Genomic DNA, 16,869 nt, shown 5'->3' on the forward strand with positions numbered 1-16,869 from the left:
TATTCCTGTCCTTTCCCTTTGGGGGGGGGGGGGAGTACTGCTAAAGTCTTTGTTTTTTATTGGGAGTCCTTCTCCATTGCTCTTCAGATCTCCCAGCTGTCCCAGAAGTCTGTGGAGTTGTTAATGGCTGATTGTTTATTTCTCGAGATGCTGCATAGCTACAGCTTTTATATGCTAAGGTCCCTCAGGTAACTGTATATACACTTACCTGAGAGAAAGCTCCACTGAATTCAATGAGACTTCCTTCTGAGTAAACATGCATTTGTTGCCCTTGCCCGTGGCTGGAGCACAGTCCCCGAGACCAACTCAACATTGGAATTCAGGCTTTGGGCTGCAAACGGTTCCCCACCTCTAGATTAGATTTATTAGAAAATTCCAGGTTTCTTTTTCTGTTTGTTTATAGAATTTTTTCATATGTCAAAGAAGGGAAAGGCTTTTCAATGCAAGTCTCTGGGGCAAACAACCAGCTTGTCTATCTTTGGTACAACTGACTCAGGAAGTTACAAGCTTTGTTTAAAAATGTTTTAAAGCTTCTAGCATCCCTAAAAAGTGACTGTGAACACAATGAAGAATTCACAATAACCACTTTTACTGCTTTATTTTTGACTCAGACCTTAGGAATGGTACCAGCTAAAAGTCCACCTCTAAATAAGGAGATAAATACCGCTTTATGTAGCTGGGCTACAGAGTCCTTAGTTGTGAAAGGGCATAATCCAGCTCTCTCAACTCGAATATTTTAACTCAGAATGGTGGTTCAATAAATTCTACAAGTCTTCTTCTCATTTAATATTTACACTAAACTACACTTCAGAGCTCTATTCCAACATGAAGGGTAGATCATCAGAATTATTATTTTTTCATTCCTTAGGATTTTGTTGTTGTTGTTCTTGAACATGCATTGTTCTTTAAAAGAGGAAGAATTTTGCCAGGATCGAAAAAGGCAACACAGAGGCATCTCAGCCATCCCCTTCCTAGTGCAGCCCCCACCCCTCTGGTGCCCCTGGACGTCTACTGAGAATCTTCTAGAATCATCAAATAGATGCAAGCGGCTATCACTAAAATCAGCAATCCCTTAGGATGAAGGCTGGAGTGCTTTTTGCATGTGTGCGGATTCTGGCCTAAATTGAGAAATCCACTTCAAAAACTCTCTAAGCCAGACTCACAGCTAAGACAAAAGTGCCAAAGAAATATACTTGCAACCAGAATGAATTGTGTAAGACGTTATGGCAAATTGCAATTTCTTTGGATGCCCAGATTATTAACAAAGCAGCCACTACTGGTGAAAGAGGGGATGACTTCATATGTTATTTAAAAAGTTTATATAAATGGAAAAACCAAGAATTGTTACAATATTCAAGAGAAATAAAACAAAGGAGAAATAGTTGAGTGAAATAAAAAGGTGCTATTTCTAATCCATGCTACCCACACAGTTTTAGATATGATATGTAACCACAAAACATTCAAAGAGAATCATAGAATAGTAGAGTTGGAAGGGCCTATAAGGCCATCGAGTCCAACCCCCTGCTTGATGCAGGAATCCACCCTAAAGAAACACTACAAGTAATGATGGAAGGAAAGTGACTTAAAGTTTGCTCCAAACTCCAAAATATATGATCATGTAATCATAATGCTTACTACATCATACCGACTTGTGCATGTTAGCTATGATATAGTCTATTCTCCAACGCCCTTCCTACTGAGTGACAATACTGCTATTTGGAGTGCCAATGCTACAAAAACAGAAGACTAAGAGGTTAGCTTTCTGACTGCATGGTACGGCTGGCAGATAGCTTCGTCATACCAGATCATAAAACATTTTTTTTCCCATTTTAATTCAGTGGTTGTCACCAGTTCATCAACACTAGATTGCACATACCATTAGAAGATCCTATTGTTCAAAGGGTGGTGGAGAGAAAAGATAGGGCTTAGTCAGCCTCCTTCTGCTCTGTACATGCTAAACCTCATGAATTGGGGGGATAAAGCCTCATCTTTTTCAAAGTATTAAAATGTAACACACTTCTTGGAAGAAGTAAAATATAAATTTAAAATAAAATCCACAGCATAACCATTTGCATTGCAAATTATAAAATCACTTTTGAAATAATTATTGGACATAAGATACTCCACCTTCGTTATAAAGCTCATTATTACAAGGCTAAATGTCAAACTAAAACATGTCCTTTCCAAAATGTAGGACAAGCTCCCAGCATAACAGTGACATTAACATTTTAGTACCAAGCATCATCTACCCCTTCATACTACTTTGGTTCAGAGAAGCTGAAGACATGACTCAAGTTCACTGGTTGTCTCAGTGCACTTACCTGCTATAGGGATCCCTCCTAGACCTGTGCTGTGTTGTGGTGGGAGATTCAAGTCCAAAAAATTACTATTTGAAGGGGGATTTCCCGTGTGGTTCAAGTGCATGATGTTATTACGTGGGAAGGCCATCCAAGGATAGCGAGCTGCTTGGCCTGGAAAGCTGAAGGAGTTGTAAACTGCTCGATGCTGTTGAAACTGTGGGAACCTCTGTGGCAAGACTGAAAATGTGCTATTGAGAGAGTTGGCATTTGCAGGCGCAGCAGGATGCAGAAATCCAGAGCCTGACCCTTTGGCGGTTGTAGTGTGTGGGGAAGGGTTCTGGAGAGACGTGGGCGAGAGGGAGGGTTGGTCTTGGACCGACAGTTCCTTCTCGATCAGGTCTGCTAAGGCTTTGCGGGTGATATCGAAGGGATCAAACCCCAAGTCATCTTCTTGCTGTTTGGAAGAACCAAATCCAAACGCCGCTTGCCAGTCTGTAGAGGATGATACTGGGATGGTTTCTGTGGGATAAAAAAAAGAAAGTGAACTTGTGTAGCATTCGTTTCTTAAAACTGACTTAGCTGCGTCAAAATATCAATGTATTAGCCTTCCATTCAATTTCTTACCCTCATACCTAAAAGATTTTTGAATTAGGGCTTACAACCAGTATTTTTCTTTTGTGACCCCAAAATGAAGACTGCTTTGCACATTATGTCAAGTGTATACCTGTAAAACATTTAGGGTGAAATTCTAAACCCACTTATTAGAAAGTAAGTTCCACAGAATGTACTGTGACTTGCTTCTGAGTAAAATGCATAGGATTACATCATTAATATAAATATACACCCAGAAATTGACACGTGTCTAAACAGCATGCAGGGAGATGGGATTGGCTGTGACTCCCCACTATGTACATGTAATTACTGATACATAGTGCGGGAAGAGAATTCTAAAGGTAGACAGATAGAGCAAGCAGTAAATGACCACAGTGCTCCTCATTAGTAGTCAGCTATAAAGATAAGCTATACTTAATGTGTTTATTTCTATTATTAATCAGCAGAAAAATTATTTAATCCAAATCAAAGGAAGTGGTATGAAGTCAGCGTTGGTTAGGTTCTAGTGGTGTATGGTTAACAAGGAAGCAGTCTGCACGGAACTACACTAACAAAGGAGCATCTTGGGTTGGATTCTGAGAACTGCAAGTGGAAGCAAACTCATGGAAGGGGAGTTTCACACTCCAAAGACAAAGATGTGCTGCAGCAAAAAAAATGTCTGCAGTTTGCTTTGATCCTATATTTGTGACCTTCATATTTTCTCCCCACTACAGTCTCCCTGGACCCCTGAAAAGCAGCTCAAGAAAGTCAAGCGACTCTCCAGAACAGGAATGGGTCCAGTTGGGGGTTAGAGCAAAATTGTCAAAAAAAATCCAGAAAAGGCACTTTGTGTTTTTTCATACTCCAATCCTTTGAGTTTCCCTTCCAGTTTCTCCAACACATGCAGCAACACTTCTTATTTTAAGTGTATGAAGCTATTGCTTTTGCTGCATATATTATTTGATGGAGGCTAAATAATTCTAAAAATGTCCTGCATAAAGGAACGTAAGATTTTGCTAGCAGTGTTTTATTGCCAATGAAGAAATCTGTAGTGTACAAGTTAAATAAGTCACTACTTACAAATTTAAGCAAAACGTTCAGCTTAACCTTGATGCATAGTAAAATAAATGGCTCCTTACATGCAAGTACAAAATGAGAACTTTTATTCTAAGTAAGCATGGTTATATAAGACAAGTTCAATTTATTTTGAGCACAAAATCTGCATTTCTTTTACCAACACCTATGAAAGTATGGCATTTCACCAAGAAAGCCTTTATAGAAGAATGACCAAGGCATTCAAGAAGTAATTGAGACATAATGTTTACAATTTATTTATTTATTTATTTATTACATTTTTATACCGCCCAATAGCCGAAGCTCTCTGGGCAGTTCACAAAAATTAAGTACTTTAAGTTTTAATTTCACTTGAGTTTTAATTTCACTTACAAATCTGAATATACTATTACAAGGTATAATTACTAATAGGCTCCATGTACCTGATGTGAAGAGGCTCTGTGGCTCTGGTGCCATGGGCCAGTCATTCGAAGTCTGTGGGGAGCTGGGAAATGGGGGGAGTCCACTTGGAATCGGGTTGGGGTGCCGGAAGTTGTCCGAGAAGAGAGACTGTGACTCTGTTATAGCCCCTTCAAACGGAGACCGTGCACTGTGATTTGATGAACTGATGGGGATGACCGAATTGGATTTTGATAAACCGGGTGGTGGTGAAGGTGTGTCACTATTTGATATCTAAGAGGGAAAAGCAAAACAAAATAAGACATTTTTCTCTAAACAATGCTTCAGTTGTACAGCTCAAAGACCTTAGACAAAACAAACAGTTTAATAAGGATCATATAGTCAACACCAAACTATCTGGCAGATACAAAAGCAGGAAGTATAACACTTGAATCCAACAGCTATTTTATGTAGCTGACCAGTAGGTGGGCGTGTTTATTTAAACTTAAGACACAAGGACAATTTGGCCATACCACACCACACATTAGTCTTGTTGCAAATACAATAGTATGCGCTGACAGTCATATGTGTGAGTCACGGAGATCACAAAGAAGAAACACTAGTTCTCAAACTCTTACCTGTTGTAAATTATCGCAGTTTCCTATACTGAGAGAATCTGAAGGTTTGTCGACAGGGCTGGAGAAAAAGAAAAACTCTTAGGAAAATGCAAAATATGCAGCAAAAATCAATTTGATGGATTGAACTGTAAGAATTAAAGTTAAAATATGTAAACTAGTTCATGGATAGTAAAAACCTTTAACCTATCATTGGCAATTCTCTAGTTTGCTACATATAGTGTCTTACGTATTCTACTTAATTGTTACTTAAAAAAAGACTCAGATTTCAGACATCCTGCCCTTGACTACACAAAAAGCAAAACTGTCTGCATCCCATCAACGCACAACGTATCGTTAGAACTTTATTGCCTCAAGCATTTCTATTCCACCCTTCATCCAAAAAGGCTCCTAGAGTGGATTACAGATCAATAATAATAATTTAAAAAACAAGACAGTCCTTCTCATTAGGCTTGCAATCTTTGCACTTGAGACTGATGAGAATTCAGGAAACTCCCATACTCAGATTAAGTACACCAAGCTTAGGGAATGCGAAGAGAAAGGAAGAAGAGCAAAGAGGCAAGAAGAGGAAGGGTAAAAGAGCAAAGCCAAGACTCTACTGAACAATTCGCCACAGCAGAAAAGGTTTCCTTTTCCTCTGTGTCCTTTCAGTTTCTAGGCAGTGTGAATACTGGAATAATCTCTGAGACTTAAATGCAACAGGGGACAAAAGTGAAATTCTAGCCACTCATGAACCCAAGTCACCTGTCAGAGAAAATTAGGAGCAGATCACAAGACGGAGAGATGAGGAAGAACAAGAGCAGACTTTAGAGGAGTCCACAAGACAGAAAAAACTAGGGGAAGAATAGTATGAGAAAGGAGTAGTAATTGATACTAGATCAGGTGCTATCAAAAGCCAAGTGGGTGAAGGGGATCAATGCAGACATGCATGCTGGAATGGGTGGTTCTGGCTGGGTGCAAATGTATGTTCTCACAGAGCTGTAGCTGTAATTCTAAGTAAAGCTAGCGTAGCGTATGAGACACTAAGAGAAATCAAGATGCCTACAACTGAACTGGATGACATGGCAGTTCAACTGAAGAATGGTACATTGTTACCATCTTGTTGACAAACCAAGTAGTAGGTGATGCAGTAAGTTACTACACATCTATTAACAATGGTAGAGGAAGTGATTGAATTTAGAAGTAGTTATCCAGTAGGGCTGGCCATGTGGCCCTGTAAACACTAACAAAAGCCTTAAGATCTTTTACTATCATGTTTGACAGATGCATGTTAAATAAGCTGAACAGTCCCCTGCTTTACAAAAAAAAAAAACACTTTGGGAAAGAGCATCTGTCTCCATCTTCCAGGGATAAACCAAGAGTTTAACAAAGAGATGGTTGTCAAGTATAACAATTTAAAGAGCAATTAGGGGAGGAGTACGTTTGTGAGAGATGTAAGTATCTTCCGATAGTTGTATGTCAAATTTTGCTATGACTTCTCTAAAATAGAACCTCCCACTAATTCAAAACCACAAGACAACTCTTAAAAGACAACAGAGAAAATGCTCCAGATAAATATGAAACCAACAATACAATAACACATGACCTAACAGGAACTGACCATACAGATTTCCTTGATGAGGATGGAATGGGTTTCAGAGTACTCCATTGAAGCCATTATATATTTGCACTTTACAATCCATTATACATTTTTGTTATATATGTTACAACCCATTATATATTTGCACTTTAACAACACATTAAAAAAAACACTGGGTGATATTGTCAGAGCAGTTTTTATTTTCTGTTTTCTAGTGTGGTTTGGAAGAGAAGAGAAGAACTCAGCAATTTCTATAACTGAGCTAATACCCTGTGCTTACCAAGAACAAATCAATATACAAGGTTATTTAGAAAAAAACACCACACCACATCTTCATATACAGGTAGTAGCAAGACTTGCAGAAGTGTATCAGATTCAACAGCTCAAACAAACCTGCTTTTCAATAGGTCTGTAACATCACAGTCAGTTTCCTCTTTCAGAATTTTTTGGCCACATCATAGAAACACAATAAAATCACATAAATTCAACTCCAATAAAGATTACAAAAGCAAAAAAGATATGATTACACTTTTATATCAGATAGTTTAATACATATCATTTGGATTAGAATTAGTAACCAGATGAATTCTCATCTTTTAAACAATGCTCTTTCGTTTTCAAAAATGGAGTTAGCCATTTCGACAAAGACTTGGATCTGTTCGCTCATTACTTGACCTCCAAGATTCTACCCACAATGAGCATGTCTCGGGCTCTCTTCAGTCCTCTCCCTACAGGTAATTAGAGATGTGATCTGGGTAAATCCAGGGTTTAACAAGGAAAATGTGCAAAGGCGAGACTGAGAACATGGATACTAAAAAGGGAGTAAAGAATCAAATGTCAGTGTTAAAATCTATTTTCCTAAACTTCACCACACTTTTTGAATATATTTCCTTTCATTTCAGGATGCAAGATCTATAACCATCTTTTATATTTTCTTCAAGTCAGTCTAATTTCTTCAATTCTTGATTATTGAAAATGTTTGTTTATAGCACTTGGTTTTCTGAAAAGTCAACTTTTAAATAGCCACTTTTAAATAAAGCACATTCCTTAATTATAAGTTTAGGAGTCCTCGTGTAATAAATATAATTGGTAGTTTAACTGTAATGTCCATTTTGCTTCTTTCCTTTTGCTGACATCTTAAAAAACAAAACTGAATCAAAGTACTTTTCTTTTTCTTTGCCTGTATGTTTTGATGTTAAAAAAGAAAAGATTTGAATCAAAGAATAAAGGATAGGTTAGGTAAATCATTCACTGGTTTTGTCCCAGACACTGACTGCTAATCAGGAGAATCACTTACAGCTCCTAACACTGAGAATTGTAAGTCTAATTTTAGGCGTGCAAACATATGAAGTGTGTAAAGGAACAAATGTATTGATGATATACGACCTGATAGTGAAGACAACGTACAAATTCATTTGAATCTGATAAGACGAGCAGGAAAACATGACAAATAAGTATTCTATGAAGAATTAAAAGTGTGCCTTTTTGAAGTAAACTTAAGGGGAAAGAAAATCAAAAGTCAAATGGCCACTACACTCCAGTCTAGGTTTTGTAGCTTTTGGAAGAATCCCACCCTTTCAAGCTTTTTCTGATAATGGAAAAGAAAATGGGCAGTCCTCAACACACGTGCAGAATTATTATAAGCTTGCAGGTAGGAAAAGAGATATACAAAAGTGTATAATGCTGCTTCAAACTATCACTTAATCCTATATATTTTTAAGAAGGTATGGAGCTAAACTAGATCAAGCAGAATGTATTCTTTCTATATGTCAAATATTTTATAACAATCTAAATCAACTGAAATTATTTGTTCAAGCAGTTTTTAAATTTCTCATTTTAATAATAAGCCCTGCAATCTTTCAGTTCTGCAGTCAGGGGAATAGGTGTTTAACAGATGGTTGCCCAAATGTTCAAAACCCCTGCTTTTTGTAAAAGTAAATAGGGACTCAAGTCTGACAGGCCAGTGAAAAAATATCTCTGAAAAACTGGCCAATTGGAATAGTCCTATGATCAATATAGAGGAAGTGCTGAATATGTTTTCTAAGGTACTAGACTAGCCCATTGCATGAATAAAGCTAGCCAAAAGGAAAGACTGGAATCCAAAGAGCCCTGTGTGAGAGTGGAAAATACTTCCGCTCCTAGAAGAGAGATTTGCAATTTTTCTTTCCAACTCTAGCCCTTTCGTGCCATATTGAGCCCTGCTCTGATAGGCCTTATGACTTTCAGCAACAGCTGGACAGTGGTTGAAGGAGGAAGAGACCACAGTGGGGGCAGGTGAAAAGGCCTTATTTCGTGTGTGGACCTTTGGAACCTAGCTAGTTTAATCTGCACTAGACACAGAACATTCTTGAAGTACATTCCATACCTGAAACACAAAAAAGAACCTAAGACATGTTTAGATGCATGAAGCATTACTACAGTGTTTCAATAATGTTATATTCATCTGCAGTAGAAAATCTAAAGCAGACTACTTGCTTCTGAGTAGGACTACATTAAAACTCGGGTAAAGGGTCATAGAATGCTTTGTCAAATTATAAAGGTTCTTCCATTGGATTTGTAATTCCAGAAGAGTTCAAACTTCATCACTAGAAATCAATGCGGATGTAAAGTATTTGTTCAAGGCAAGAGCAAGAATACAAGGCATTTATCTGGTTTTACTACTTCCTACTAAGTTTTTTAGGCCCAGTTCATGTGATACTGATGTGGCACGGGATGGAGCAACTTTTCCATGGTTGGATACCTCAACACAGTAGTAATATCTGAACAGGAAACATCTGAGTGAAGTAACTTATATGTTTGGTTTACCCCACAACCTAGTACAGGTATGCTGGGGGACTAGCCCCTATGAAATAAGTTTCCACACTGCAATGGTACACAGAAAGAAGCTTAGAAGTGCTATACAGTATGTATATGTAAAAAGCTCCACAATGATACTTATGATGCAAAAGACTTCTTGCAGTATTAAAAACAAATCCAAAAAGTATCAGGAAAGGGGAAAGGCTGATACAAATAAGTCCAGTGTTGTACTTGTGTAATACCAACATAATCTGGATGAAGAGCAGAAAGTATTCAGACTTGCCGTTCCAGTTCAAAGCATTCAACCAGTCAACTAAAGTTTTCCTAAAAAAAGCGAGTTCCTACCATGTGGTGTTTTTTCTTGAAGAACACTACAAGTTGTTTGCTGAAGTGAAGTATGTGCTTTGCTAGAACACCGACCCAGAAGGCAACTGTTTAAAAACAGCTCGGCCTGTTCATAACCCTTACCTTTAATCAACGCCTATTAGCTGGGATAGACGCTTCTCCTGAATAAAAGCTGCCCAATGTAGAACAATGGGCAGTCCCCACCACCCCAAATAGGTTTAGGCAGCACCTAGTGATTCAGGCCTACCTTTTAAATTTGTAACCTTATGAGAATTTGAATCCAGCTCTCTTGACAGAGGCTGGAGAATCATCCCTCCACATCAGTGAGAGAGAAAGAAAGCTAACTAAAGTATAAAAGGCAGCACAATTACCCGAAATCTGAATCTGGACCATCTGGAGTCATGTGTTCTGGGTCTGTGCCATTTTCTAAAATAGGTGGCGTTTTCCTGTGTTCCATTGTTAAGCCGTTGACTGATTTACTTGAACTCTGTAATGATGGCCAGGCATCTTTGTTATTACTGTTGGGTCTGGAAAGAGGTGAAAGTAAAAGAGAGTTCAAGTTACGGAGAAAGTCTTAAAATTGAAACACTGGGGAAATTATTCCTCATGCCATAAACGGTGCAGAGGAATAAAGAGGTCTTCAACACAAACGTTAGTGTCTGCAGTTAAGACTGTAGGAGTAAATATATAGATATATATTGCATCAGACAGACGGTTTACACTTACATGTGTGCACCTGTTAAAATTTTAGGTGAATATGACCACCAAGATATAAGATTCGCAAAGCCTTCACTTCATCCCAGTGTTTTATGAACATCGTTACCCGTCTTCCAGTTGATATACAATATTCCTGCAGTGTCCTTAAGAATTTAGCTATGATGGCCTACATGATACTTCAAAAATGTATCTCTATGCCAGTTCCACCTGCATTACCTGACTCTTGTTTCAATAATTTCTCACAAAACTTTTAAAATCACAATATAAACATTGCCCACCGAATAAGATTCTTCTGGAATGGAAAATAATGTAAAAGCCTGAATAAAAATATACCGATAGAGCAAATTACATTCCTACTGGTTTTTATATGTGTATATATTTAATATCCAACACAATTAGAGAAGTCCCTTTCCACTCATTGGTCCCTTAGCTTTGGAAAACATCATCCTTACAAAGAATGCTCTGTATTTAAAACTACATCTTGGATGCATTAAGAGATGTCTTACACATCATCCTATCTTTTGGAAAGCAAATGTCTTGCCCTACCATTCAAACCTTGCAAAGTAACATTGATGAATTCTCAAAATGGATCTGGAAGAAACAGGTACACAAAACACTGCTTCCTAAAACCAAGCAAGATATTGATCTAAGAAAAAAAATGTCACTGCATTTAGGTTTTCATACCAATTCATTATGCCTATCCATGGTGCTTCTGGATTAGTTCCTACATAAGTCAGTCAATGAAAGAAGGTAAAGATGGTACTACTGCCAGTTCCATTTACCAGTTGAAAATGAAGAATCTCTCATGCAATTCTTATCTGCTTTCCTATTCTGCTCTAAACAACACAACCATACGGCAAATCCTTCTTAAATCTTCTCTTCGCTTCCAGGTTTTAAGGTTGATAACTGAACTGGGTATATCTGTACAACCATTTAAAGTAGCTGCCCATAAGCTATGTGTGAAATTGGAAATTAGTGAGAATTTCTGCCTTTGCCTATGGACCAATGGAAATCAGCTTCTACCGAAACTTCTTCACGATACAGCAAGGATGAAAAAGAACATTTTGATGACATATTCTTTGGCAGCAGTACATTTTCTATTTTGAGTGTAGAACCATCTTCATTTTCCACTTAGATGTCAATCGTTTCAGGAACGAAGTTGAACTCCGAACTTAAGAACTAAAGTGATATAGCCTCTTGCTAAAAGAGTGGCAAACAGATGAGAATATCAAGAAGTTAGCATGTCTAGCTGTCTGGGATCTTACAAAGTATGTCAACGGAGATCTGACAGACCAAGGTAGCAAAGATAATTCAGGAAACACACATCAGTAGGAGCTGAATCAAGTCCCACTTTATTTTGTGGGTGTGATAAAATGCTGATGTGTACCCAGTCCACTGTTGGTCATTAAAGACATCCCCCACCCCCACCCAGCCTTTTCATCATGACGAAGAATGAAGAATAATCATGAAGTCCTAGGTAAATTCCAGATGTTGAGACTGGTGAAAGCCAGATTTGCTGCCATTTCAGAATACCCTGCATGCTTGCTGTGCCTTCTCTCTTAAGTTGAGACTCCATCAGGTCTCAAAGCACTCTGTTCAGACAACTGTGTGAGAAAATCTCAGTTGAAGCTTGCATAACATTGGGTTTGTTTCAATAGTATTTCCCTCTTGAAGGAGACACTAACAAGAGTATAACAAGAAAGCATTGTTATCCAATGAGACACTCAAATGACAAAACGGAGCTGATGCCCTGCCTACTCAAGAGTCAAGGTATCTGCAAGGACATAAAGAGAAGGAAGACCTAGACCCGACTTTATTCAAATTCTGCTAATAAAATTCTGTTTTTACAAATGACTCTTCATTTCCTTCAGGACATAATTCTGATCCACAAAGTTTTAGCACTAGGCAAAATTGTATAAAAATTTAGGATCTTGAGCAAGGTTGCTCTTGAAAAGTATCTCTAGTAAGGATGCCTCTAAAAAGAGGCTAATTCCTGCCCACCATCATTTGCTAAGGTCACAAAGTACAGATGTTTATTTGCAGACAATTTTTCCCCCCTATTCATTCAGTTCAGTTTCTCTTTGACTTAACGGAAGAAGAGATTTAGCTGCAGGAGATGGCAGTTCGACAACCACATCAATTCAAGATATCTCTTGCAAGCACAAAGGTACTTCAGTTTCTAAATATTAGCGTTGCTTCTGCCAACCAGTTCAGCATTTCCAGAAATAGGCCACTGCCACTTAAAACTATAACAGGGAAAATTTAGTGTAAAAAAAGTAACTCAGTGACATCTTCTTAAATAGATGTGTAAGTGTGTGTTAGCCTATCAAATTCTTCACCCTGTACATTAGCAGCCAAAATACAGAAACACAATGGACATAATTCAAATAAGGTGTGCATTAAAATTAACTTTACAATTCAGATCAGCCCTTTGTGACAGTCTCACCTTTCAGCAAGGCTGAATCAATTTATTCATATTAATGTGATCCCATACTTTAAATGAGCATGTTTAATATTTTGCACTTTCAGTTTAACGATAGACCTTGCCAGTTTCACAACAGTAGATGTTGCACTACTCAAAACATCTGCTGAAACTTAAGTGAAACTTAAGATCATCTTATCAGTGTGGGCATAAGTGTTGAGATGTTCTATTTTCACTATATTTACACACATGTATGTGTGCATACCTCTGCATGCAAGGGAAGTAATGCAAGGTGAAGTAAGATGCTATATGTGCTGGCTTAAGCAGTAAGGTGGTGAAGCAGACTGCTACGGGAAAGGAAAAAAGGGGGGGGTTGATGGAGCCTAAAAAGCACTGGCAGAGAACCTGTACTTACACATCATACCTCTGTAGTGAAGTCACTTTGTTCTTATTCTTGTCAACTGCATTTGTAGACAACTGGAGGAAGTTGGGGTTTAACTTGTACAGTTCTTGGAGTAACTTCTGTTCATATTCCTGATGCTTGCCAGCCTGCAGTAAAAAGAAGTTATAATGTAATGCAACCTGGTAATTTAAGGTGAATGGTTCATTCCAGAGCAAATTAGTTTCTCAGGTTCAAATAATACAAGTGTGAAATTGGAGGGCCCATCTTGGACAAATATATATATAATCCTATATGTTAGTGTGTCCTAGTTCAAGTTCCTCAAAATCACTAGAAACTGACAATTATATTTCCCTGTTGTAAAAGTGACACATTCCTTAATTTAAGTGAAAGTTCATCTCAGTACAATTTATGGCAATGATCACATTGCATAGGTGAACTCCAAAATGCCCATTTTAATTATTAAAGGAAGTTACACACAAGACGTAAAAGAATGGATTGTTTAAGATTTTACAGCTACTTTTAGCTGTAGCTATGTTATAATTTAACATGCTAAACAAGTTTTCAAGTTATTATAACTGAGCTCTGGAGTTGATATTGATTTGTTAAAAGGGCTTACCACTCAAGTTTTCTGCTAAGATCCCTATATGAACTCTGGCTGATATATTTACCACATCAATTTTGGCCCTGACATGTTTATTCTATCCAAATGTTCAATATAAACTCTTTAAATGGTAAACTCCAGTTAACTTTGATAGATACTATTTTGATCAAAGTTCAAGTACTAAAAACAATTTTAACTTCATTTGGGAATTTGTAATCTGTAAGGACAAGTTTGCGAGTTGTAGGTGTATGAAATATGCCCACTGCACTGCTTAGTACAGCAGTATGTACACTATCTACTCATGTGCGCTCTGGGATTAAGACTTTTAAATTGTTAGTTTACTGATAACACCAGGTGGCTTATCACAGTTAAGTGACAGCCTTATGAGTAATGGTCTGTGCAATTAGGTTCTGTGTTAGCACTAAGCACCTTCAGTACCTACTAGTACTCTAGTCAGGGAGCCAGTGCTCCTGACTCTTCCCTGAAGAAGAGAGATCTGGTCAGGGTGGATAAAAATCAATGATTTTTTTTAAAAAAAAAATATATTAAAAAATTGGATTTTTTAAATTTAAATTGGATTTTTTTAAATAAAATGCTTTTTGAGGAAAAAAATCTATCTAAAGATAGTTTTCTATTTAAGATACATTATAGTCCAAATGTTATTCATCATGAAATAAGGATTAGTTTTTAATTATGTAGCATGAGGCTGTCTAATTTTTTTGGTAAATGAATTCCATTAATCCATTCACAATGTCATGCTCTTCCAGGGGTTTCTGTAAGATTATTTTTCTCCTTCCAATAAAGTACAGCAGGAAAGTTGTCCAAATATGAATGATTAACCTATTAAACTGGAGATACTTCACCTCACAATAATTTCATAATTATCTATCTATGATGTGTTTCTAATAGTATAACCAAATCAGTTATGAGTCTATGGTAACTGAGTTGTGTAAAATATAGCGAGGAAGAGTGCACTTTTTGGGGGGTGGGGGAGTCACATGATTAAATCGAGTCTTTCTGAGCAGTGATTTAAATCGTGATTTAAATCAAATCCACCCTGGATCTGGTCCTTCTGGGGTTGGGGCAAGCAACTGCCTCCTCAGTCCCTTCTGGCCAGTTACAAGAAACACCAGCAATGGAGAATAGGTGGTGGGATTGTGTGACTGCAAGACGACCACTTGAACATAAAGCCTAGGAAAGTAATCTTTTCTCTTTGTGGTATTTGTGCAATCCCACAACTGGGGTGATGAGCAACATATGTAGATGCTTGTGCAAGGAACAACCCAGAGAGCTGCTGGAGAGTAGCTCTTCCAAAAGATGGCAACAGCACAAGCCTTCGCATCAGGGGCATGATGTTTGATCAATGCGGAGGGGTAACTCACAAGGCAGCTTTACAAAGTTCTAACAGAGATACTCCCAGGAACTATACTGAGGATTTAGTAATACCTTGAGGCCAATGTCTGTTGTTAGACTTATTGGTAACAACAGATACTAAAGAACACCCAATGAGAAAGTCATAGCAGCCTTGTACCACTCAACAGTCCTACAAAGATAGGACGCAAGGGCTCTACAGACATTTAGAGTATGCGAAGTACATTCCTAGACACCCTTGTATTCTAGAAATAAAATAGACAGAGATCACAGGTTAAGGTGATGACCGGTCAAAGCATTCCTGTATACTTAAGTTCCCCAAAGAAAGTAAGAACAGCATGCAAAGCTGATAAATGTCTACAAGCTGGAGAGCAAGAAAACTTCACAGAACATGGAAGGAGACAGATTGCTATAGATATAGGTTCTAAAGGCACACTCATGTGTGCAAGAACTAAAGGAAGGCTCCAAACCCAAGTAGGACTTTTTATAGTGGAAAATATATTAGTTAAACCATCATTCCCCATTGGTCAATACAAAGAAACAGAAGGGAAGGCACTTCAGGCAAAGATACAGTGCATATATCAACAATCTGAAACCGAATATGACATAGGGCCTAGACTGTTAGTAGTAACAACAGTAGAAATTGTGAGCAATTGGTAGCATAAGATCTTCAAATGAAGGATTTATGTACATTTAAAAGAACTGCCGAACTCTAAAAAAAAGTTTCAATTGGGATGTATCCTCCATGGCATAAGACTTCTAAGACCTTGATCTTAGAAGAGAATATCTAGATTACCTAGATTCTGTAAGAACATTAGTTACAGGTAAAGAACCTGTATATTCTGGTGACTGTCCTCAGCAATGATGCTTTTGCAGAATCGGAAGAGAACTGAACAGAAAGATGCTTGTCTGAACTCTCAGGGCATTGAGACACCAAAATTCTCTTAAGGGTATGGGTAGGAATGCTCTGTGCAGGCGCAGAGCCCAATTGTGGGACTGCAAAGAGACCAAGAACAACATCTGAATAGTCCATAAGAAAAATGCATTTTTAAGGATTCTTGGGTGGCTAAAGTGACTTCAATTTATAATTATTTGCTCATATTATTATTATTATTATTATTATTATTATTATTATTTATATAGCACCATCAATGTACATGGTGCTGTACAGATGGCTTCCTATTAGCTATTTTTAAAAAGGACTAACTTAAACACAGAATGATTTAATGTTTACTGTTGCCTCTAAATTTCATTAATGTCAATGAACAGCATCATTGCTGGGATCAACATTTAACAATACTGGGCTCAGGAATGCAAGGGAACCTATTGGCCTATATCAAAATTAGGGAACCTCTGTTCCAGCCATGGAGCATTTGGATTTGGATCGTGCTCCCCTCCTCATCCTCACCCCCCTCAGTAATTAGGATTTTTAAAATATTTCAAATCAACAAGAACTTTTCCTGTAAGGCTAATTGCCATACAGGAGATCTATTTTTTTGGGGGGGGGGGGGAGGAAGTGAGCTAGCAGCTGGGGAGGAAAGGGTTTGCTGCTACCACCCCCCAAAATCCCACTTCTCCCATGGCAATTAATCTTAGGAAAAGGATAGTACTAACTGCTATTTTACCTAGCTCCAAACATATATAGCACTTTTAACCT

At 37.8% G+C, this 16,869-nt stretch overlaps 1 protein-coding gene across 7 annotated transcripts in view; it reads right to left on the minus strand.

Annotated features, from left to right (window-relative positions):
• CNOT4 (CCR4-NOT transcription complex subunit 4) overlaps positions 1–16,869 on the minus strand; it is a 70,251-nt gene that overhangs the window by 24,038 nt on the left and 29,344 nt on the right. For 2 of the 7 annotated variants that reach the window (XM_063133691.1, XM_063133687.1), the window contains 5 exons: positions 13,253–13,386; positions 10,070–10,225; positions 4,982–5,039; positions 4,388–4,637; positions 2,322–2,819 (listed from right to left, as the gene is read on the minus strand). In XM_063133691.1, the coding sequence (XP_062989761.1) occupies positions 2,322–2,819; positions 4,388–4,637; positions 4,982–5,039; positions 10,070–10,225; positions 13,253–13,386 (1,096 nt within the window). The remainder of the gene's footprint in view (positions 1–2,321; positions 2,820–4,387; positions 4,638–4,981; positions 5,040–10,069; positions 10,226–13,252; positions 13,387–16,869) is intronic. The other 5 variants (XM_063133689.1, XM_063133686.1, XM_063133688.1 and 2 more) reach the window with 3 other exon arrangements.

This window comes from Elgaria multicarinata, chromosome 9 (genome assembly GCF_023053635.1).
Source record: "Elgaria multicarinata webbii isolate HBS135686 ecotype San Diego chromosome 9, rElgMul1.1.pri, whole genome shotgun sequence".
Classification (NCBI taxonomy): domain Eukaryota; kingdom Metazoa; phylum Chordata; class Lepidosauria; order Squamata; family Anguidae; genus Elgaria; species Elgaria multicarinata.